This window comes from Mustela erminea, chromosome 6, assembly GCF_009829155.1.
Source record: "Mustela erminea isolate mMusErm1 chromosome 6, mMusErm1.Pri, whole genome shotgun sequence".
In the NCBI taxonomy this organism is placed as follows: Eukaryota; Metazoa; Chordata; class Mammalia; order Carnivora; family Mustelidae; genus Mustela; species Mustela erminea.
The window spans coordinates 111,775,984-111,800,648 of NC_045619.1; the positions used below are offsets into that span (position 1 = coordinate 111,775,984).

General features: G+C 35.3%; 1 protein-coding gene across 5 annotated transcripts in view; it reads left to right on the top strand.

Annotated features, from left to right (window-relative positions):
• Positions 1-24,665, top strand: part of CUL2 (cullin 2) — a 101,021-nt gene that overhangs the window by 41,113 nt on the left and 35,243 nt on the right. For all 5 annotated transcript variants that reach the window (XM_032349320.1, XM_032349319.1, XM_032349322.1 and 2 more), the window contains 2 exons: positions 5,140-5,245; positions 11,045-11,127. In XM_032349320.1, the coding sequence (XP_032205211.1) occupies positions 5,140-5,245; positions 11,045-11,127 (189 nt within the window). The remainder of the gene's footprint in view (positions 1-5,139; positions 5,246-11,044; positions 11,128-24,665) is intronic.

The window sequence follows — 24,665 nt, forward strand, 5'->3', positions numbered from 1 at the left end:
TTTAGGACTACCCTAGATAAATTGTGGAGGAGAATTCGAGGAATCTTAAGGATAATAGTGAGAACACATGCATGCCTTTGGCATTGCTGAGAAGCTTGGGCCACTGGTATATAGATGTCTAAGAGAGTAGTTAGACTGTATGCCAGTGCAGTATGCTATGTGCAGTGTGTTCCCTCTTGAGCTGAGACATTTTCATAAAGATTTAAATTGTTTTTCTTGTTTCATTTTGTTTCCTAGGTTCTCCTTGCATCTGTCTGTATCTCTTATTTGCCAAAATCAATAACTTGGTACTATTTAAATCAATACTAATATTAATAATAAATTGGTACTGTTACTGAGCTTTTATTAAATACATATGATATATACACAAATGTATGTGTGTATATAAACCATATGAGGTAGTTGGTGTCACCAGATTTGCAGCGGAGCAAACTAGGCTCAAAGAGGTTAAATGACTTTGCTCAGCGTTACTCAGCTACCAAAAAAAAAAAAAAAAAAAAAAAAAATCACAATTTAAATCCAGATCAGTCCAATTAAGCCTATTTAACTTCTTCATTTTACTTTAGTCTCATTCTAAATACACTCTTTTAGTCATTTAGGTAGATTCTGTTCTCATAACTTATCTTAAACTATGCATTCTTTCTAGAATGATTTCAATTTCTCCTGGTTTTAGCTATGACCTGTATACTGCTAACCACCAAAATATGGGCTTATCCCAGGTGGCCTAAGTTTCAGAGTATTTTTTACCGAGCCTGCCTGTTCCTTTAGGGTATTCCATGGGTACGTTGTAGAACTGCAGATTTCAAAACTGAGCTTATTATCTTTTACATCCACACTGTCCCCAGTATTATTAATTTTATTATTTATTATTATTACTTTTTAAGTAGGCTCCATGCCCAGCGTGGAGCCCAATACAAGGCTTGAACTCATGACCCTGAAATCGGTACCTGAGCTGAGATCAGGAGTTAAGACATTTAACCAATTGAGCCACTCAGGTGCCCCAGTATTACTAACTTTAATTGGAAATAATACTGTATATCCAGACGTAGATGCTGGAAGCCTCAGTTATCCTTTCTTCATTTATGGTTATCCTCTCTACCTGATCCCTATTGGTCAGGTCCTCCAAATGTCTCTTAAATTCATTATTTCCTTTGCATTGTAAGCATTTTGTTGTTTCTCTTGTTAATGATAAGTCCCTATAAGCAGTCTTCCAGCCTTTGATTTCAAATTTTTTCTGTTTACTGAACTCATGTTATTTTTTCTAACATGCAGATCGGATCACTCTGAAATCACCTAGTAACCTTCCACTGTCTTTATTAAAGACTTAGAACTAATGGCTCCTGGGGTTCACTTATAGAGAATTTTATTTGACCACTGTGGCTGATCATCATTTATTTAATTATATTGGTAGTATAGATGGTAAGATCCTTTTCATAGAGGATATAGTTGGCAGTAATTAGATGAAAACTGCTTAATGATAGTTTTTAATTGTGGGGTACTGAGGTTATCAAGGCTAGCTATCATTTTTAGTCATACTCTGTAAGGAAATAAATAAAAAATAAATCAAGAAATAAAAAGGAAAAATTCATTTTTGTTTCAAAAGTATTTTTAAATATTTTTATCAAGTAATTTCTAGCCTCTTCGTTATTCTGACTGATTTATAAAATGGATATGCATTAGCATAGGTAGTTTAAGGATTCTGACTTTAAAGAAAATAATGATATTCCTGCCTCAACGTTTCCCAGTACTCCATACCTCTTTAGATCCTGCTGGCTCTTGAAGTGGAGTACATAAGATATTAACTGGAGAACTAACAACTCTTGAAATCCAGTAGGTATTAGCATGAGAACAATTTTGTAATGGAATTTCCTAAGACAGATTGAAATGCTTGGTTTCTCTGAGGCTTCAAAGTTACTTTTGGCTATTCCTTATTATCAAGTACTATTTAATTTTGTCAGTGCTAATGTTCCAGGAAAGCAAAGGATACTTACTAAATACTTTGTTGATGAAATAAATTATAAAAACATTATAAAAATTATAAAAACTACTGCATTATATGTGAGCAGAACAGCAAGATATTGCCTGTGTGGTAGAGTATAAAATATTTTAAGAAATTATTGGAACCTGGTTTCTTTTATGATTTCCTAGAATGTGTGTCTTAATTTAAAAACAAATGTGTGATGAGTAAAATTGACTGTAAAATACTCCAATGACAGAAATTAAGAATTGTATCCACACATCAAAATGAAAAAATTGTGCTGTTTACATTTTAAGTTAAATCTTTAAATTATTTTAAAAGCTTATCTATCAAGCTTAAACTTAACATCAAGAGTAGAAATCTGGAATGAGAAAGATAGAGTTAATTGTAAGTTTGTTTTATTCCATGAGGTAAAGAGAATAGTGACTTTTCCTGTCAGATATCAGACATAAAGCTCCACTAAAGCAGTATGCTGGCTCAAGAATATGCATACAGATCTTTGAAACGGAATAGTGATTCCTGACCTCTGCAGATCTAGCAGCTGGTCGGTCGTTCAGCATTAACAAACCGCTATCCTAAGAAGTTTATACTTACTCTGTAGGTATAAAGGAGCTACTCAGGATTCTGAATAGGTGAGTAATTTTTAGATGAATTGGAGATGGCAGAAACAGGAAGTAGAAACCAGTCATGGGAGTGTTGCACATGATCCAAGCAGAGAGGCATTGGAAGAGAGAAGGAAAGTAATGGGAGAGTGTGAGTAGCAGTTTCAGAGGACATGAAAAGCAGCTGATTAAAGGAGTGAAATGGAAGGAAGAGAGGTAAATGTTTCTAATCTCTTAGTGAGATTACTGGAATGGCATGGTACCACAGACCAAAAAAGAAACTTTTTTGGTGTTGGTTTGGTGCGACAAACTTGGTTTGGTGCGAAGTATGCATAAAGGAAGGTACATATAAATGGTAAAGATATGACAAAGTCCCACTACTCAGGGAACACATGTCACTGTTGAAATATTATATTTGTTTACGTTTGTATATTCTACCAGATGTGTAAACTCTGTGCAGGAAGCCCACATTTTTGTTTTTCATCTTTCTGTCCCTGGGGCCTGGTACACTACCTGATTTAGAATTCATGCTTGGTCATTACTTGTTGAATGAGTGAGGGAGAACTTGTGAAATTTCTGTGCCAGCTCTGCCACTTGCTAGCAGGTTTACCATCGGCAAGTTCTTTAAGCTTTCTAAGCTGCAGTTTTCTTACATATAAAAGGAGGATCTTACGATAATACCACACTTTATCTAGCTCATAGTATGCAGCCATATAAAATGCTTATGGGTATGCCTGACACGTGACACGAGCTCAGTAAATGTTAGTGATTACTTTTATTTCCTGGCATTTGTGTTTTTATGATCTGGCTCCAGGCTGCTTTTCTAAGTTTGTATTCTAATGCTAGCTTTTATTATCCGTGCTGTCTGGAATTTTGTCCATTTATGTATTCAGTAATTCATCAAGGAAGTATTTTTTGAGGACTTCATATTTACCTGCCACTGGTTCTGGATGCTGTGTAAGCAAGGTCTTTGCTTTGTAGTTCTTATATTCTGGAGAGGCGACAGATGTACAGAGCAAGTAAGCAAATGAGAGAATTGGATTTATTTCACAAAGTAGTAAGTACCGTGAAGAATATAAAACAGTTATATATAGTTACTTAAATCGGAGTAGAAGTTAAAGTTCATTTGGCTTGGTATCAGGTCAGGCCTGAGAGAAGTGTGTCTGAGCTGAGACCTGAATGACAAGAGGCCAGAGGTTAAAATATCTCTTCAATTTATATATTCCTGTTTGAGGCCAGGTAGCCCAGATGTTCTCTCTTTAGCTCTTATTTCTGTCTCAGTCCTGTTCCCTTTCTTCAGATGAAAGGCATGGTTGAAAACCCAACATGAAATTAGGAGGATGTACTATTGGAGAGGATGGGAGGAAGGATGAATTGGCATTTTGGAGGAAAAATGTAATAGGACATTGTAACATGGGTAGAAGAGACTAAGATGTCCAAGGGAGTTACCAGGGTTTTAAGCCTTGGAGTTTAGAGGCTTGTAGTCAGTCGGTGTCGGAGTGCAACTTGTGTAAGTGGTTGTATCTATACAGCTTTGGCGTTAATTCCAGGAATTGTGTTTTTCATTGTCTCCTAGAGTTGTTTGTGAAGTTATGCAGTTGAAACTTTTGTTGTCTTTGTTTCCAGTTTCATTTGTCTGCAGACATGAAGTAGACTTCTCATTTTGATGCAGTGAAAGCTAGAAAGTGTTTCACTTTAGAGAGTTTGTTGTTATTGCCTATTTGTGTTGTCTATAGCTATTTACACATGGCAGAACCTTTCAAATCAGTATTTTTAGGTGGTGAGCATTATAGGCATTATAGTGAAATCTAAGATTGCGAAAAGTGAGTGCTAAAACATTTTGAGCCCTTTCTACACATTTTATTTCCTATAAAGAACTCTATATTCAACTCAATAATTTGTGGACTTCAATACAGCTATTAGTCTTAGAATATGTTGAGACATTATAAAGCTGTTATTCCTCTGGGTGGACGAAGTGATTTTACATTTGTCAGTTTTGCCCATACTTCTTACTGTATATAACAGTCTATTTTATTTTCTTACCTACTAATTGTGATCTCTTTTTGTTGTTGTTTAAAAATGAAAAGTTACATCTTTTCCTGGTGATAGATATAAATTGAAGAACGGACTTGAGTTTTACCTTTAACTATTTCTTTGTTTAATTCCTTGCGAAGTGAACTATCCTGACTTACCAAGAAGAATCTGGGAATGTGAAAATTATATGCAAAAGGATTGTAGAAGCACCTTGGGTACTAGCTGTTGGGTTATATGAGTACTGGAAATTTTTAGAGCAAAACCCTCGAGTTTTTAAAAGTGAGACTGAAGTAATAGGCTTTTCCTCTACTACTCTAGAGGTTATTCTTTTGCTCTTAGCCTTTGGCTGATACTTTTGATCCTTTTAAATTGTATTTCTTACTTCTGCATAATTTCTTTGGATATGTTACCACACTCTTCTATAGTTGATTTATATAACCCTAAAATTGTTACTTTCAAGTTGCAAGTTACTTGTTTTCCTCCTGATTTTAATATAATGTCCATGGTACTATATTTGTTTTTCAGGTATCTCAACACACAGTTTATTAAAAAGAATAAATTGACAGAAGCTGACCTTCAGTATGGCTATGGTGGTGTAGATATGAATGAACCACTTATGGAAATAGGAGAGGTAGGAAATTCTTTACCTGAATGGCAGATGTGAGAGTGTTTTAATATATATATTGCGGGAATTTGATTTTCCTTTATTTTAAGGATACAATGTTGACTGTCTTAAAATTGTCAAGATTTAAAACATCATAAATGTTAATAAAATACTGCAACGATTTCCTAAGAATCTTTACACGGATGAGAACGGAAGAGATATAATTAGTATTATTTTAAAAATTAAAAATAGATGACTAAATGACAGTTTAATAGTTTCACTATGTGAAAAATTCATAAAAAGTCTTTAAGAAAATATTTTCCAAGAGTATTTAGAACATACTCTTGAGATTGTTGTAGTTAAAAAGTGTGAAGGCATCTGGATGGTTTAGTTGGTTGAGCATCTGACTCTTGATTTTAGCTCAGGTCATGATCTCAGGGTTGTGGAGTTGAGCCCTGTGTCAGGCTCCATGCTGGATGTGGAGCTTGCATAGGATTTTCTCTCTCTCTCCCCCTCTTCTTTTGGCCCTCCCCCCACTTCATGTCCTGCATGCTCCCTCTCTTTAAAAAAAAAGTGCAGGGACGGCTGGGTGGCTCAGTTGGTTGGACGACTGCCTTCAGCTCAGGTCATGATCCTGGAGTCCCGGGATCGAGTCCCACATCGGGCTCCCAGCTCCACGGGGAGTCTGCTTCTCCCTCTGACCTTCTCCTCACTCATGCTCTCTCACTGTCTCTCTCTCAAATAAATAAATAAATAAATAAATAAATAAATCTTTTAAACAAATAAATAAATAAATAAAAAGTGCAAAGGTCCTAGGCTTAAAAGAGATCCTAAAAGAGAAGAAATACAGATTTATGGATATAACAAATTTATTTTAACTTTAAAAAGTAATTAAAGAAGTTCAGAGTAAAACAATGAAGCGTGGAGGTCAGGTATTTCTTTCAGATTCTTGAGGTAAAATGTAAATTTAAATGTGAAAAGTTACAGAAAACATGCATTGGTTGTAAAAGAAATACTCCAGTACAGTATTTGTTTATTCATCAGTCAGTAAATCATCATCAATCAATAAAGATGTATTTATTGAGTAGTCACACACTGGTGATGCAGTGGTGAACAGACAGAAGGTCTCTGTCCTCATGTACTTATCATGCCAGATAAGTACAGAAATTAATGTGAAATTGTGGTGAGTTAATGAAAGAAATAAACAGCTAAGATGTGGCATTAGTACAAATTTTACTTAGAATAATCCTGTTGGAAAGAAATTCGTCATTATCTTTTTTTAAAAGATTTTATTTATTTATTTATTTATTTGACAGAGAGAGAGAGAGAGAGAGAGACAGTGAGAGAGGGAACACAAGCAAGGGGAGTGGGAGAGGAAGGAGAAAACTTCTTGCTGAGCAGGGAACCCAATGTGGGGCTCGATCCCAGGACCCTGGGATCATGACCTGAGTTGAAGTCAGACCCTTAACGACTGAGCCACCCATGCACCCCTGTCATTGTCTTTCAGTAGACTTTAAAATGTGCAGTACTGTTAACCAGATAGTCCCATATCTGGTAATCTGTACTGTGAAAATAATAAATAATGGGGAAAAAAGTTTAAATACTTAGAAGTATTCCTTGTGGGGCACCTGGATGGCTCAGTTGGTTAAGCATCTGCCTTCAGGTCAGGTCATGATCCCAAGGTTCTGGGATCGAGCCCCGCATCTGCTCTCAGGGAGCCTGCTTCTCCCTCTCCCTCTACCTGCTGCTCCCCCTGCTTATGCTCACACACTTTCTCTCTCTGTCAAATAAATAAATAAATAAAATCTTTAAAAAAAAAAGTATTCCTTGCGATCATTGTTAATAATAAGGGTGACTAATGGATAGGCAGTCTAAATGTCTAATATCCAATAGTAAAAACCATACATAGATGAATACGTACAGTACAATTTTGTTATGAAGGCAAAAAATAGTTCATAGGAACCTTAATAAAGGCGAAAATATTTAATGAAAAAATTTGGGCACAGTACATTAATAGGAATAAAACTATAAGGGAAAAAGGATGTAGAGTAATAGTTCAGTGGGAAATAATAATTGCTTTAGTTTGTAGAATTATAAGTGAATATTTTAATAATTGTCCCTTATCACCAACACTATCAAGCTCACTCTTCAGAGGAAATCACCATAAACAATGTCTTCCCTGAATTTTGCTTGTGCATTTACATATAAATACTTATACTATGCATGTAATGGTTTAATTTTGTATTTTAAACATTAATGGTATCATATCCTATGTACCCTAATGATAGCATACCATATATCTTGCAACTTGTATTTCTTGCCTGTTTTGTTTTGTTTTTTGGTTAATGTGTCTAGTTCTTTGCACGTAAGTTTATTTTTCTGAAGTTCAGTATTCTATAGTAGGGATATAGAATAATTTCTTAATCATTTATTAAACTATTTTTCTTAGTGTTCAGTTCTTTGTTGTAATAAACAATACTGCTGTGAATATCATTGTTCATTTATTCATTTATTAAATATATTTTTAATCCCTCTGTGTCCTAGGCACTTTTCTGTATGCTGAGAATACAGTAGTGAACAAAGTAGACACAAATCTTAATGCTTAAGGAGTTAACATTTATATATAAATCTTTGTACATCAGCAGAAATTTTCTTAGAGTGAGTACCCAAAGTGGATTTTCTGGGTCCAAGCACACACTGAATTTTGATAGCCCCTCAGTTTGCTTTCAAAAGGCTTCTTAGTTTGTTCTCCTACTGTAGCTATAACATCTCATTTTCTTTTGTATCACCTTTTTCCCTGTTTGCGCAATTTAAAAAACAAAAAATAAGGGAAAACTTGAAGAATGGACCCTGTGGGATGGCAGATGCTTTTACTTATTTGAAATGGAATTACCAATTGATCAGAATAAGGTTACCCCAGGGAAATAGAATAAAGAGGCTAAAACCAGACTAATAGCTGTATAGATGCAATTATGTTGGAAACAGAGGAGCAATCAATTTTTGATACAGGAATAATTTATACTCTTTATGGGAAAAATATATTGGAGTTTAAATATGAAAGGCAAAACATAAAAACTTTTGGAAGGAAATATAAGAGCACACACATCCCTGACATTAGGGTAAGGAGGTTCTTAAAAGACAAGAAAAATACAAACAATAAAGGAAAAGATTGATAACTTTGAGACATTAAAATATAATTTATTTTTACTCAAAAAATCACTGTAAAGGAACTCAAATCAAGTCACAAACTATGTCTGTAATATATAAAACTGTCAAGGGTTTAATTTCTATAATAGATGAAGAACTCCTAGTTTTTATTAAGAACAAGATAAATACAACTGAATGATGGGCAAAAGAGATGAATTGGCATTTCACAGAAAAAAACTAAGATGTACAATAAACATATGAAAAGATACCCAGCCTCAAACAAGAAGATGCCAGTTAAAACCACAAGGATATACCAAAACAATCTATAAATTCATTGTAATCCCTATCAAAATACAAATAGCATTTTTCACAGAACTTGAATTTGTATGGAACCACTGAAGACCTGAAATAGCCTAATCTGTCCTGAGAAAGAAGAACAAAACTGAAGGTATTACAATTCTGGATGTCAAACTACCTCACAAGCTGTAGTAATCAAAACAGAATGTTACTAACACAGAAATAGAAACATAGATCAGTGGAACAAGATAAAGTACCATGCATACAAACCCATGCTTTTATGGTCAGTTAATGTATGAGAAAGGAGGCTAGAATATGCAATGCAGAACAATCTGTTCAGCAAATGGGGTTGGGAAAACTGTGCAACTATGTGCAAATGAATGGAACAACTCCTTTCTTATATCATACACAAAAATCAACTTAAAGTGGGTTAAAGATCTAAAAGTGAGACATGAAACCATAAAATGTCTAAAAGAAAATGTAGGTAGTATTCTTTTGGACATCATCCTTAGCAACATATTTATGAATGTATTTCCTCAGACAAGGGAAGCAAAAGCAATATTAAACTATTGGGAGTACGCCAACATTAAAAAGCCTTTCCTCAGCAATGGAGACCATCAATAAAACAAGGCAACCCAGTGAATGGGAGAAAATATTTGCAAATGGCATCAAATAAGGAGTTAGTATCCAGAATATGTAAAGAATTTATACAATCAACATTAAAAAACCCAAATGATTTGATTAAGAAATGAGCCAAGGACCCGAATAGACATTTTTCTTTTTCCAAAGAAGAGATACAAATGACCAATAGACACGTGAAGAGATGCTCAAATCACTAATAATCAGGATAATGCAAGTCAAAACCACAATGAGATATCACCTCACACTAGTGAGAATGGCTAGTAGCCAAAAGACAAGAAATAGCAAGTTTTGATGAGGATGTGGAAGGGAACCCTCATGGGCTGTTGGTGGGAATGTAAATTGATGGCCACTACTATGGAAAACAGAATGGATATTACTCAAAAAATGAAAAATAGAAATATCCTATAATGCAGTAATTCTACTACCGGGTATTTACTCAAAGAAAATGAAAACATGAATTTGTAAAAACATATGCACCCCTGTGTATATTGTACCAAATTATTTACATAATTTACAATATAAATTATGCAGGTAGCCCAGGTGTCCATTGATAGATGTATGAATAAAGAGGATGTCGTCTATATCTACAAAGGGATATTACTCAGCCATAGAAGAAATGAATCTTGTCATTTGCAACAACATGGATCTAGAGTATATAATGCCATGTTAAGTCAGAGAAAAAAACAAAAGCAAAAAAAACCAGATTTAATTATAGGGAATGAACTAATATTCATTCACTCCCCAGAGGGGAAGTGGGTGAGGGGATGGGTGAAATAGGTTAAGGGTATTAAAAGTACATTTATCTTGATGAGCACTGAGTAATATTTAGAATTGTTGAATCACAATGTTGTACACCTGAAATTAGTGCTGTGTGTTAACTATACGGGACTTAAAATTTTAAAAAATTGTGGGGATATGTACACATTTGGTAGAATTATAGGCAAGGGAATGATTTTACATAATATTCTGGGTTGTGGGAACCTCTGAGGGGAAGGTAGGAGGACATTCAGAGCACTGGTAATAGGGAAGTTGTGTTTCTTAAACTGGGTTGTGAGTACAGGAATGTATTTTATTATTCTTTTAATTGACTTACCCTTTATGTTTGTATGAGAGGTTTTATAATTTTAAAAATCAGCCAACATGGGACGCCTGGGTGGCTCAGTTGGTTAGGCAGCTACCTTCGGCTCAGGTCATCATGATCCCAGCATCCTGGGATCAAGTCCCACGTTGGGCTCCTTGCTCGGCAGGGAGCCTGCTTCTCCCTCTGCCTCTGCTGCCTCTCTGCCTGCCTGTGCTCGCTCTTGCTCTCTCCCTCTATCCCTGACAAATAAAAAAAAAAAAAAATCAGCCAACAGCCAAATTACTTTAACATAATTCCTTTGTTTCTCTTAATCTTAGCATTTTTACAACCTTTCCATAATATCAGGCATTTAACAATCAATAAATTATGATTTATAAAAATCAAATCAAGTATTTCTTTAAGATTTTCAGTTAATTCAGTTAAATTCAATTCAGATTCAGTTAGTTCAAACCTTAATTCTGTTTTTTGTACAAGTTTGATACTCATTTTTAGTTTAAATTAGAAATTTGTTTTTTATGTATATTCAATTTTCATTTGACTTTTGAAATATTAGTTTTAAATACTTGATGTGTCTTTTTGCTTTAAAAAGTCTTTCAACATTTTAGTAAATGTTAAAAACAAATGATAGGTAATTCATCCTTGATTATTTTTCCTGGCAGCTAGCATTGGATATGTGGAGAAAATTGATGGTTGAACCACTTCAGACCATCCTTATCCGAATGTTGCTCCGAGAAATAAAAAAGTGAGTACTGACATTTGTCTTCTTGAGTCAATTCTATTTTCCTATTTGAAACGGTTTTAAATAGTGTACACTTGCATGGCAGTTAACTAGACGCAGGCCTTGGTTTACTTAAAGAAGCCTCATTTTCCATCTTAATGCCAGTATTTTAAAATTGTTTTATAATCTTTTTTTTTGACAGGTCTTTGGTCATTAGCCCAAAATGCTTAGTAAATAAGTAAGTCCCTGAAAGAAAGTGACATGTTATTTGTTGTTGAAGAAAGTGACATGTCCTTTGTTGTTGATCTACCTCTTAGATCTTCTAGGGCATAGCTGAATTGTTTTGACATATTCTTTCAGTTTAAATCTTAATAAGGATAACCTATTTGGGAAAACAAATTACCTCTTAGTCCCAGTGTTAAATTAGTAACTTGCCTGTATGTGAGGTTTGTTTGTGGGAAAATGGCTTTGCATTCTATTCATGGCCCAGCATGGTCGACTCTTTACATAATTTCTGTGTGAATAGAATTTAAGAGAGTAAGTTTTCCTGCAGAGTCCAGAATAGAACATCCTAAAAAATTCTTACTGGACTTCACTTTTGGGTAATTAGAAGAACTAAAAGTCAGTCATACAGGTGTGTGTAAAATAAATGTCATTTTACTGGAACTGATGTTATAGGAGTTATCTAGACCAGTGAATTGCAGTATGATAATGGCCACTCCATCTGAAAATGCTTTCCTTAATACGAGTTTTTTATGTGAGGGAAAACAAGGAAATCATTGTTTTTTTCTATGGGCTCCTCATAGGACATTAAAAAAACCAACCAAACAAACAAAAAAACAAGCCACCAAAGAGGATAGGGGAATATTTTAAAATTTAATGTTAATACTAAATAGTAGAAAGTAGATGATAGCAATTAGTAACTTGGTTTTAAAAAACTGTTACTCGTCCTTTTAATGATTCCATTTTATCCAAAGATAGGGAGATGGAGAAAAAAGGATAGTGAAGCAGTAGGGTGGGACATTTTTTATTTTTCTCTTTTCTTTACTAAACCATAATTAACTGAAAGAACACTCCCAGTAATATTTGTAGGTTCTAATGTATTTATTTTGCTGTGAAGTATTAACTTGTTTCTTGACTTGGAATTCAGCTATTTTACATTAAGTTTATTGAAAATACTGTTAAAATTTTCTAAATGTAGGTTTTTGAAATGTCTCTTTTAATATGTTTGATATGTATGATAATGGCCACTCCATCTGAAAATGCTTTCCTTAATACGAGTTTTTTATGTGAGGGAAAACAAGGAAATCATTGTTTTTTCTATGGGCTCCTCCCATAGAAAACCTAGTAAATTTGCCCAACCTAGTAAATTTTCTGAAATGTGATTGTTAGTTTGTTAAAAATGAATTTGATGAAAAATGAAAGAAAATCTGTGTATGAAAAATAATAGAAGAGTAATAAAACAATAATAAAATTAAAGTTAAAAAATAATACAACAATACAGGATGTTCTGGAAAAGACAGATTATGTGATTAGAGATATTAGGACAACGTGTCTTAATTTTGTTGTTATAGTCAGCTTCCATGAAAGTATTATTTGAATGCCCTACTAATATTTTATTTATTTTTCTTGTATACTCTATTAAGTAGGTATTACCCCACATTTTACAGCTAAGGAAACTAAGGCATAACAATAACAACAATAATAATAAAATATGGGAGCTATGTGTCAAGAAGTGTTCTAAAAGCTTTACCTGCATTATCCTATTTGATCCTTACAACTCTGGGATGTTGGTGCTACTTCCATTACCGTTTTACAAATGAAGATGTCGGTGGTGCCCTAACAAAGCTAATTTGACTCCAGCCCCATCTTCTTACTTCCAGGGATTCAAATATGGCTTCAGCTAATTCTAAAGTGTCTGTTAGTTTTTTCTTTCTTAAATTTTTAAATTATTATTTATTTTTTTTTTTTTTTAAAGATTTTATTTATTTGACAGAGAGAGAGAGTACAAGTATGCAGAGCAGCAGGCAGAAGGAGAGGGAGAAGCAGACTCTACACCGAGCAGGGAGACCAATATGGGGCTCCATCACAGGACCCTGGGATCATGACCTGAGCCAAAGGCAGCCGCTTAACTGACTGAGCCACCCAGGCGCCCCTTTTTTTTATTTCTTAAAGATTTTATTTATTTATTTGACAGAGACAGCAAGAGAGGGAACACAAGCAGGAGGACTGGGAGAGGGAGAAGCAGGCCTCTCCTTGAGCAGGGAGCTTGATGTGGGGCTTGATCCTAGGAATCTGGATCCATGACCTGAGTTGAAGGCAGATGCTTAATGACTGAGCCACCACGCACCCCTATGCCTGTCTTTTAAATTCACAGAACATTTCTTCCATTCCTAGTTCTAGTACTTTGGCTTTTATATGCATTTTAGTTTATAATGCTTTGAATATTCTAGTAATTTCACACATAGTTCTTTATTTGATCATAAGAAAGCAGGGCAAGTTTTATTTATAAGTAAATAAATTGAACTTCAATAAGTAGAAATGACTTGCTGAATTTGAAATAGCTAAGGAAAGAGATTCCATGTCTACAAACTTCCAATTTGAGTATTTTCATTGCATTGCTTTAATATCTATTTATCCATTATTGTTAAAGATAATAAGGCTTATAACTTCCATTACACAGACAAGTGGTTCTGGTAGGTATTCCCCATTGGTAAAATTGGCTGACCCTTGTAATGATGGTGAATATTGTCATAGGCTCATTTTACAAATGGGGAAATTGAGGCTTGAAGAAAATAGTCAGCTTACTCAGGTCACATATCTAGTATATGGCTTAATGAGAATCAGAAGACCGGTTATTCTTGTCCTTGAGTTGTGGTCTTACCCATATATTACATATTCTTAGCAGTGGTTTGTTGAAGTTGCATCTCATTGCCACTGCTGCTAAGAGAGAAGTATTTTACTATGTGTACCTACAACGTCTTTGTGGAAAGAGGTCCACCAAACTTACAGAATAAAATCTCGGATCTAGCAGAGCCTATTACAAATTTGATTTCCTGTCAGTTCATTCACAATTTCCTTTCCCTGCTTTCATCCCTAGGTTGCTAGATATTCTCTACAAGTGTCTAAAGGGCATTACTGTGAACTTGTGGTTTCTCAAATCTGGCCACTGAAAATCAAGCTTACACAAAGGATGTTTAAAAGCATTATCTTTCGGGCGCCTGGGTGGCTCAGTGGGTTAAGCCGCTGCCTTCAGCTCAGGTCATGATCTCAGGAGCAAGAGCACAAGCGGGGGGAATAGTAGAGGGGGAGAGAGAAGCAGACTCTCCGCCAAGCAGGGAGCCCGATGTGGGGCTCAATCCCAGGACCTTGGGATTATGATCTGAGTCGAAGGCAGATGCTCAACCAGCTGAGCCACCCAGGCACCCTTTACATACTTTTTAGAAGGTTTATGGATTCCTAGGATCAGAAGAGCTGCTTTAGCATTTATATGGTAGACTCCTTTATCCCCAAGAGAATCATTTAGCAAATTATAATCTAAAATAAGTTTCTATGCTTAGTATTTGTTAAATCGGAAAAGTTTTTATTTATTCTGAAATTACAACTCAGCAGCAAAGCAGTCATGACTTTTTAGCATCCACTCTCTGTTGTATAATCATAAACAAAGACAAGTGACAAATGGAAAAAATTTTTTTAACTTCATAGCTCCTGGTTTTTTGTTTTTTAAATTCTTCCTACTTTCACCATTATTCTAACATCATGCCCTATTAGATACCAAAGTTTCCTACAAGTGTGGCTCCCTATCATGGTTCTTCTCTATTCCACTTGTTTGTTTGTCTGTCCTTGGGCCCACACCTCACTGTGTTTATTATTACAGCATAATAAATCTTGATATCTGGTAAGACAAATTTGCCCTCCATAAGCCAGAAGTGTTCTTGCTGTTAGTTGGTCCTTTACTCTTTCATATATAGGTTGTAATCATCTTTTTTTAAAGGTGATTATAAGTTACCTAGAAGAAATTTTCTGTAGGATTGAAATTCAGTTGAAGATATAAGTTAGTTTGGAGAGAATTTACATCTTTTTTTTTTTTTTAAGATTTTATTTATTTATTTGACAGAGATCACAAGTAGGCAGAGAGGCAGACAGAGAGGAGGAAGCAGGCTCCCTACTGAGCGGAGAGCCCAATATGGGGCTTGATCCCAGGACCCTGGGATCATGACCTGAGCTGAAGGCAGAGGCTTTACCCCACTGAGCCACCCACCCACTCAGTTTTAGCCACTGAGCTAAAAACTATTTAGCACCCCCTAAATAGTTTTTATATATTTGTAAAGATTCTTCATGCTTTTTGTTTGATTTCAAGATACTTCATATTCTCTGATACTGTTACAAAAAGTTTATCTGTATAATTAGCCATTCTATTTGTTTTCTGCTAGTGTATTGAAATACAACACTCAATATATAAATCTTATAGTCAGCCACCTTGTTAAATTCCATCGTTTCTAGCTTCATTTCCAAGAAAAAAAAAGTGTCATTTCTAATAATTTGTGCTTATTTTTGTGCTTTCCATGTAAGCAGTCATAATCTATTAATGATAGTTATATTTCTTGTGTGTGTGTGTGTGCATGTGTGTGTGTGTGCATGCACATGCTTGCTGTGCACATACACACCCCCCCAATGACCAGGACCTCCACAGCAGTGTTGAAGAGGGGTGATGGGTAATGAGCATCTTTGTCTCATTCCTAATTTTAAAGATTACACATGTAACATTTCCTCTTTTAAAATGATGCTTCCTCTGATTTTTTTTATTAGATACTCTTTATCAGAATGATTAAATTAATTTGAATTTGGTATTGAGTTTTATAAAATGATTTCTATTTGTATTGAGCAATCATGTTTTTTTTTCTATTAATCTGTTAGAGTGGTGGGTTACATTTATGGATTTTTTAATATTAAACTATCCTCATATAACTAGAATAAAACCCAGGTTGGTGGTTGTTTATAATAACTTTTATAACATTTTTGCATTTGATTTGCTAAATAATATTTTATTTAGAATTTTGAATGTATATCCATGAATGGAATGAGCCTATAACTATTCTTTCTCATATATATGTCTTTGGGTTTGGTATCAGGCTCATCCTTGTAGGATGGATTGGGGCTGTTCCTCTTTTTCTTTTGAGGAAAAGAGTGTTTTAAGAGTTGTAACTGGGGGGACGCCTGGGTGGCTCAGTTGGTTAAGCAGCTGCCTTCCGGCTCAGGTCAGGATTTCAGCGTCCTGGGATCGAGTCCCACATCAGGCTCCTTGCTCAGCAGGGAGCCTGCTTCTCCCTCTGCCTCTGCCTGCCATTCTGTCTGCCTGTGCTCGCGCTCTCTCCCTCTCTCTCTCTGACAAATAAATAAATAAAATCTTTAAAAAAAAAAAAAAAGAGTTGTAACTGGGGTAATCTTTTTTTAAAAATTTCTTTAAATTAGTTAATTAACAGACAGTGTATTATTAGTTTCAGAGGTAGGGTTCAGTGACTCATCAGTCTTATATATAACACCCAGCGCTCATTACATCACGTGCCCTCTTTAATGACCATGGGGTGATCATTTTTTGGTGTTTAGTAAACTCCCTGCAAAACCATCTGGGTCTAGAGTTTTTTTGTAAGAAGAATTTTTTTTTTTTTTCACATTTACAGATTAACCTTTGTCTTTGTTTTCTCTTACTGAAGTATAGGTGACATACTTTGTTATATTTGTTTCTGGTGTACAACATAGTGATCTGACAATATTATACATCTGCTCACCACAAGTATAGTCACCATCTGTAACACCATCATATGTTATTAATATTATAGACTATATTTCCTATGCTGTACTTTTCATCTCTGTGACTTATTTATTTTACAACTGGAAGTTTATAGCTCTTAATCCCCTTCACCTATGCCCCCCAACCACGTCCCTGCCAGTAGCCACCGGTTTGTTCTCCATATTTAAGAGTCTGTTTTTTTTTTGTTGTTGTTATTTGCTTTGTTTTATAGATTATACGTCTAAGTGAAATCATGTGGCATTTGTCTTTTTCTGTTTGACTTATTTCACTTAGCATAATACCCTCTAGGTCCATCCGTGTTGTTGCAGATGACAAGATTTCATTCTTTTTTATGGCTGAGTAGTATCTATTGTGTATGTTTACTGCATCTTTATCCATTCATTCTATCAGTAGATGCTTTGGTTGGTTCCCTCTTTGGGCTATAGTAAATAATGTTGCAGTAAATACAGGGGTGCATATATCTTTGTGAATTCATCTTTGCATTTTCTCTAGATAAGTATCCAGTAGTGAAATTACTGGATTATAGGATATTTCTCTTTTTCATTTTCTAAGTAACATCCATTCTGTTTTCTGCAGTGGCTGCCATCAATTTGCATTCCCATCAGCAGCCCATAGGGCTTCCACATCCTGACCAATGGTTACTATTTTCTTGTCTTTTGGATACTAGCCATTCTGACAAGTGTGAGGTGATACCTCATTGTGGTTTTGATTTGCTTCTCCCTGATGATTAGTGATTTGAACATCTCTTTATGTGTCTGTTGGCCATTTGTATCTCTTTGGAAAAATGTCTATTCAGGTCCTCAGTCCATTTCTTAATTAAATTGTTTGGGTATTTTCTTTTATGTTGATTGTATAAATTCTTTATGTATTCTGGATATTAGCCCCTTTATTGGATATATCATTTGCAAATACTCCCATTCACTGGGTTGCCTTTTTTGTTTTATTAATGGTCTCCTTTGCTGTGTAAAAGCTTTTTATTTTGGTACAGTCCCAGTAGTTTATTATTGCTTTTGTTTCCCTTGCCTGAGGACATATCCATAAATCTGTTGCTAAGGCTGATCCTGCCAGTATTTTCTTCTAGGTGTTTTGTGGTTTTGGGTCTCACATTTAGATCTTTAATCCAGTCTGAGTTTATTTTTGTATATGGTGTAAGAAACTGATCCAGTTTCATTAATTTGCATATAGCTGTCGAGTTTTCCCAGCACCATTTATTGAAGAGACTGTCTTTTCCCCATTGTGTCTTCTAGCTTCCTTTGACATAGATTAATTGACCATAGAAGTGTGGGCCTTCTATTGTGTTCTGTAGATCTATGTGTTTGTTTTGTGCCGGTACCATACTGTTTTGGTTTCTACTGCTTTTTAAAAAATTTTTATTTATTTATTTTAGAGAGAGAGTATGTGCAAGTGGGGGAAAGGGTAGAGGGAAAGGGAAATAACCAGACTCCCTGTTGAGTGGGGGGTCTGATGTGGGGCTCAATCCTAGGACCCTGAGATCATGACCTGAGTTGAAATCAAGAGTTGGACGCTTAACTGACTGAGCCACCCAGGCACCTTGAATACTGCAACTTTTTCGTTTATCTTGAAATCTGGGACTGTGATACCTTCAGCTTTGTACTTTCTCAAGATTGCTTTGGCTATTCAAGGTCTTTTGTGGTTCCATACAAATTTTAGGATTATTTGTTCTGTGAAAAATGCTATTGGTATTTTGCCATTACATTGAATTGGTAGATTCCTTTGGGCAATATGGACATTTTAACGATAGTGATGTTTCTAATCCACAAGCATTTTTTGTGTCATTTTCAGTTCATCAATGTTTTATAGTTTTCAGAATGTAGTAGGTCTTTCTCCTCCTTGTTTACATTATTCCTAGGCATTTTATTCTTTTTGGTACAGTTGTAAGTGGGATTTAAAAAAAATTTCTCTTTCTGTTCCTTTATTATTAGTATATAGAAACATAACATTTCTGTATATTAACTTTGTATCCAGCAAGCTTACTGAATTCATTTATTCTAATAGTTTGTGGTGGAGTCTTTAGTTTTTTTTCTATATATAGTATCATGTCATCTACAATAGTGATAGTTTTACTTCCTACCAATTTGGATGCCTTTTCTTTCTTTATTATGTTTGATTGCTACAGCTAGGACTTCCAGTACTATGCTGAATGAAAGTTGTAAGAGTGGACATTTTTGTCTTGTTCCTGATCTTAGAGGAAACGCTTTCAGTTTTTCATCACTGAGTATGGTATTAGCTGTTGGTTTTTCATATATGGCCTTTATTATACTGAGGTATGTTTCTCTAAACCCACTTTGTTGGGAGTTTTTATCATGAATGGATGCTGTATTTTGTCAGATGCTTTTTCTGCATCTATTGAGATGATCAGATGGTTTTTTCTTTTCTCTTGTTATTGCAAGGTATCATTGATTTGTGAATACTGAACCGCTCATGCATCCCTGAAGTAAATCCCACTTGATTGTGGTGATTGTGGTGAATGATCCTTTTAATGCATTGTTGGATGTGGTTTGATAATATTTTTGTTGATGAAATTTGCATCTGTGTTCATCAGGGATATTGGCCTGTGGTTTTGTTTGCGTGCATGCGTGCGTGCGTGCGTGTGTGTGTCTTGGTTTGATATCAGAGTAATGCTGGCTTTGTAGAATGAATTTGGAAGTTTCCCTCCACTTCTAAGTTTCTTGGAATAGTTTGAGAAGGGTCAATATTAAGTCTTCTTTACATGTTTGATAGAATTCACCTATGAAGCCATCTAGTCCTGGGCTTTTTTTTGTTGGGAGTTTTTGATTACCTGTTCATTTTCAATACTAGTAAGCAGTGTTTTCAAATACTCTATTTCTTCGTGATTGAATTTTAGAAGATTACATGTTTCTGGAAATTTATCTATTTCTTCTAGGTTGTCCAGTTTGTGAGCATGTAATTATTATTAATAGTTTCTCATGCTTTGTATTTCTGTGAGGTGGGTTGTTATTTCTCTTCCTTCATTTCTGATTTTATTTATTTGAGTTCCTTTTTTTGTCTGTTTCTTGTTTTGGGTAAGTTTGTCTAAATGTTAGTCAGTTTTATCTTTGAAAGAACCAGCTCTTGGTTTCATTTTTTTCTTTCTTTCCTTTTTTAAGTCTTTAGTTCATTTGTTTCTGCTGTAATCATTATTATTTTCTTCTGTTAACATTAGGTTTTGTTTGTTCCTATTTTTCTAGTTCCTTTTGGTGTAAGGTTTTGTTTTTGTTTTTGGTAAGGTTTAATCATTTGTGATTTTTCTTGTTTTTTTGAGGTAGGTATCAATATCTACTTCTCTCTTCGAACTGCTTTTTTCTGTGTGCCAAAGATTTTGGACTGTTTCATATTTTCATTTTCATTTGTCTCCATTTATTTTTTTTAGTTCTTCTTTGATTTCTTTGTTCACCTATTGGTTGTTTAATAGCTTTTTTTTAGCCTCCATGTGTTTGTGGGGTTTTTTTCTCGTTTTTTTTCCCTTGTAATTGATTTCTAGTTTCTTACTGTTGAGATTTAAAAAGATGCTTGATATGACTTCAATCTCAAATTTATTGAGACTTGCTTTGTAGCCTTACATGTGATCTGTCTGATAAAATGTTCCATAGGCATGTGAAAAGAATGTGTGTTCTATTTGTGGATGGAATGTTCTATATATATCTGTTAGGTCCATCTGGTCTAATGTGTTGTTCAAAGCCATTGTTTCCTTATTGATTTTCTGTTTGGATTATCTGTCTATCCGCTGATATAAGTGGGGTATTAAAATTCCTTATTACTAATGTATTACTGTGAATATCTCCCTTTATGTCTGTTAATTTTTGCTTTATATATTTAAGTGCTCGTATGTTGGGTGCATAGATACTTATAATTGTTCTATTCTCCTTTTGGATTGACCCTTTTATTATTTTGTAATGATCTTTGTCTCTTGCTACAGTCTTTTAAAGTCTGTTTTATCTGATGTTTATATTTCTATTCCAGGTTTTATTTTCACTTCCATTTGCGTGGAATATTTTTTTCTGTCCCTTCGCTTATAGTTGGTATGGGTCTTTTGGTCTGAGGCGAGTCACTTGTAAGCAGCATATAGATTGGTCTTGTTTTTTTATCCACATCACCCTATGTCTTTTGCATTTAGTCTTTGAAAATTTAAAGTAATTACTGATAAGTATATACTTATTACATATTATTTTGTTCATTGTTTTCTGGTTGCTTTTGTAGCTCTCTGTTCTTCTTTGTTCTCTTTCCTTATGGTTTTATGGCCTTCTTAGTGTTCTGCTTAGATTCTTTTGTCTTTATTTTTTGTGTATCTAGTGTAGGTGTTTGATTTGTGGTTGCCATTGGGTTCATATATAACATCCAACATGTATAGCAGGCTATATTAAATTGATGGTTGCTCAAGTTCAGGTACATTCTGAAAGCATTAAATTTCTACTCCCTTCCTCGACATTTTACATATATGATGTCACATTTTACATCTTTTTAATTGTCTATCTCTTGACTGATTTTTATAGATATAACTGATTTTACTACTTTTTTGTGTTTTAACCTTGTTGTGTTTTTTAAGTAATTAATCTATTTTGTTTACTATATGTTTGTTTTTATTTGTGTAATTAGATACCTTTTATTATTTTCTTCTAGTTATGCCCGTTCTTTCCATTTAACTAATTTCCTTTAACATTTCTTATAAGGCTGGGTTAGTGGTGATAAACTCCTTTAACTTTTGTCTAGGAATCTCTCTCTCCTTCAGTTCCGAATGATAACCTTGTCAGGTAGGATATTGTTGGTTGTAGTTTTTTCCCTGTCAGTACTTTGAAGATACTATGCCACTTTCTTCTGGCTTGCAAAGTTTCTCCTGAAAAATCAAAATCTTGAAGTATTTCCCTTGTATATAGGTATTTCCTCTTGCTGCTTTTATTTATTTATTTTTTAAGATGTATTTGAGAGAGAGAATGTGTGAGTTGAGGAGAGGGGGAGAGGGAGAGAATATTCAAGCAGACTCTCCACTGAATACAGAGCCTGACCCAGGACTTGATTTCATGACTCATGAGATTGTGACCTGAGCCAAAACCAGTAGTCAGACAGTTAACTGATTGAGCAATCCAGGTGCTGTTACTCTTACTTTTTTAAAAATTCTCTATTATTACTTTTGCCATTTTAGTTATGTATCTCGGTGTGTGGATCTCCTTAGATTCATCTTGTTAAGGGTTGTCTATACCTATTTGTATGCTTGCTTTCTCAGATAAGGGGAATATTCATCTACTGATTTTTCAAATAAATTTTCCAGCCTATATGTATGCTTCCTAGACCTATATGTATGCTTGCTTTCTCAGATAAGGGGAATATTCATCTACTGATTTTTCAAATAAATTTTCCAGCCCCTTCTCTCTCCTTTTTCAGGGATCCCTATCATATGAATGTTGTTAACTATTGATGATGTTGCAGAGTTCTTTTAACCTATTATTTTTGTTTTTCTTTTTGTTCCTTTTTTTTTTTTTCTGTTCAGCTTGGTTACTTTCCATTACCCTGTCTTCCAGATCACTAATCCATTCTTCTGTGGTTTCTAATCTGCTGTTGATTCATTCTAGTATTTTTTTTCATTTCAGTTATTGTGTTCTTCAACACTTTTTAAATTATTTTGTATCTCTTTGTTGACGTTTTCACTGAATTCATTCACTCTTCTCTCAAGTATCTTTATGACCATATCATTATGACCGTTACTTAGAACTCTATGAGAAATATTGTTGATCTCCATTTTTACTTGGCTCTTTTTCTTGTCTTGTTCTTTCATTTGGGTTGTATTCCTCTGCTTTCTCATTTTGTTGAACTCTCTTTGTTTCTTTGTATTAGTTAGGTTAGCTGTATCGTGGTCTTGAAAGTGGTAGCCTTGTGTAGAAGTCATGTGTTACCCTAGCACAGTCTCCCCTGGTAACCAGAACCAGGTACTTCATTGGTGGTCCCTGTGTGAGCTGCATGTGCCTTCCTGTTGTGGCTCAGCCACAGTTGCTTTGGGCTTGATGGTGGGTGGAGTTGACTTTCAGCCCAGCTGGCTGTTGTTGGGATACTGGGCAGAATTTGCTCCCTACACTGTTGAGAGGCCCAGCTGCAACTGGTGGTTGTTGGGGCTAGCACTCAGCCTAGTTGCCTACAGTTAGCCTCTGCCACCGCTGCAAGTGCACTGAAGGGCAGGGGCTTGCTATGTGTGCAGCCAGCTAAGAGGCCTGGCTGTAGAAACTGTGGGTGGGTTGATGTATGGTGTTGTCTCCCCAACTTCTCAGGGCAGGAGTCACTTTGGAGTGGTACCAGTTTTGGCAGGGGCAGCCTGATTGGGGAACACTGGGGTGGGTAGCAGTGTAGATGGGAGAATGTTAGAACTGTATCCAGTTATCTAGACCAGAGAGTGGGAAAGAAATGGCACCTACCAACAGTATAGTTCCTTAAGAAATCTCCTATAACTCCAGACCCCTCCAGCATATGTTCTAAGATTAGTCAGTAAATCTTCATGTACACCCCAAGTGCTTTTCAAACTGCTGCTTCTCTGCTATGTGTCTACCAAGTTATTTAGTGTGCTGGTTCTTTAAGGGCAGGGACTCAGTTTCTTATCGCCTTCCAGCGCTCCAGGGATTAAGCTCTGGTGATTTTTAATGCTCTGGAAGTTAAGTTGGGTAATTTTCAAAGCCATACATTATGGGGACTCATCTTCCTAGTGTGAGTCCCCAGGGCCGGGAGTTCCTTATAAGGTCTCATCCCCTCACTCCTCTTTGCTTGTTATGTCCCTCCCACGTTTTTTGTTGGGGTTTCCTCTACAACTAGGTGTGGAAGATTTATTCTGCCAGTCTTCAGATTATTTTCAGAGTTAGTTGTGTAGATGTAGTTGTTGCCTTGGTGTGTCTGTCCATGGGATGAGGTGAGCTCATGATCCTCCTACTCTGCCATCTTTCCAGTTTCTAACCTTTTGCCATATTTTAGAGCGCTAGATTCCAAAGCAGAATCTTTTGTCTCAGAGTTTTTTTTTTTTTTTTTAAAGATTTTATTTATTTGACAGAGAGAAATCACAAGTAGGCAGAGAGACAGGCAGAGAGAGAGAGAGAGAGAGAAGCAGGCTCCCTGCTGAGCAGAGAGCCCGATACGGGACTCGATCCCAGGACCCTAAGATCATGACCTGAGCTGAAGGCAGCGGCTTAACCCACTGAGCCACCCAGGCGCCCTGTCTCAGAGTTTTTTAAATAAGATTTTTACACTGCCAGTAGTTTTTTTGGTAAGATATTTATTTCTTCTAAATCAGTTGTGGATTATTTTTTCAAAATTATTGGAAGTAGCTACTGACAGTATTTTCTTTTAAAAGCGTGTTTGAAAGAACTTTAAGTTTACAGAAGAGTTGCAAAACTAGTACAGAAAGTTCCTGTATTATACTCCTGTTTTCCTACTGTTATCATCTGATAACCCATGGTGTATTTATCAACATTAGTACAGAACTGTTAACTAAACTACAGATTGTATTTGCATTTCCCCAGTTTTTTCACTGATGTGTTCATTCTGTCCCAAGATTCAGTCAAAACCACAGCATTGCACTTTAGCTCTCATATCTCTTTTGGTCTCCTCTACTTGCTGGAGAATTTTTTTCATTGTCTTTGTCTCTCATAAGTTGACACTTTTTAAAAAAATTAGTGATCAAGTATTCTGCAATATGTCAACTTTGATTTCTCTGATACTTTGTCATGATTATACTGAAATTACGGCTTAGGGGAGGGAT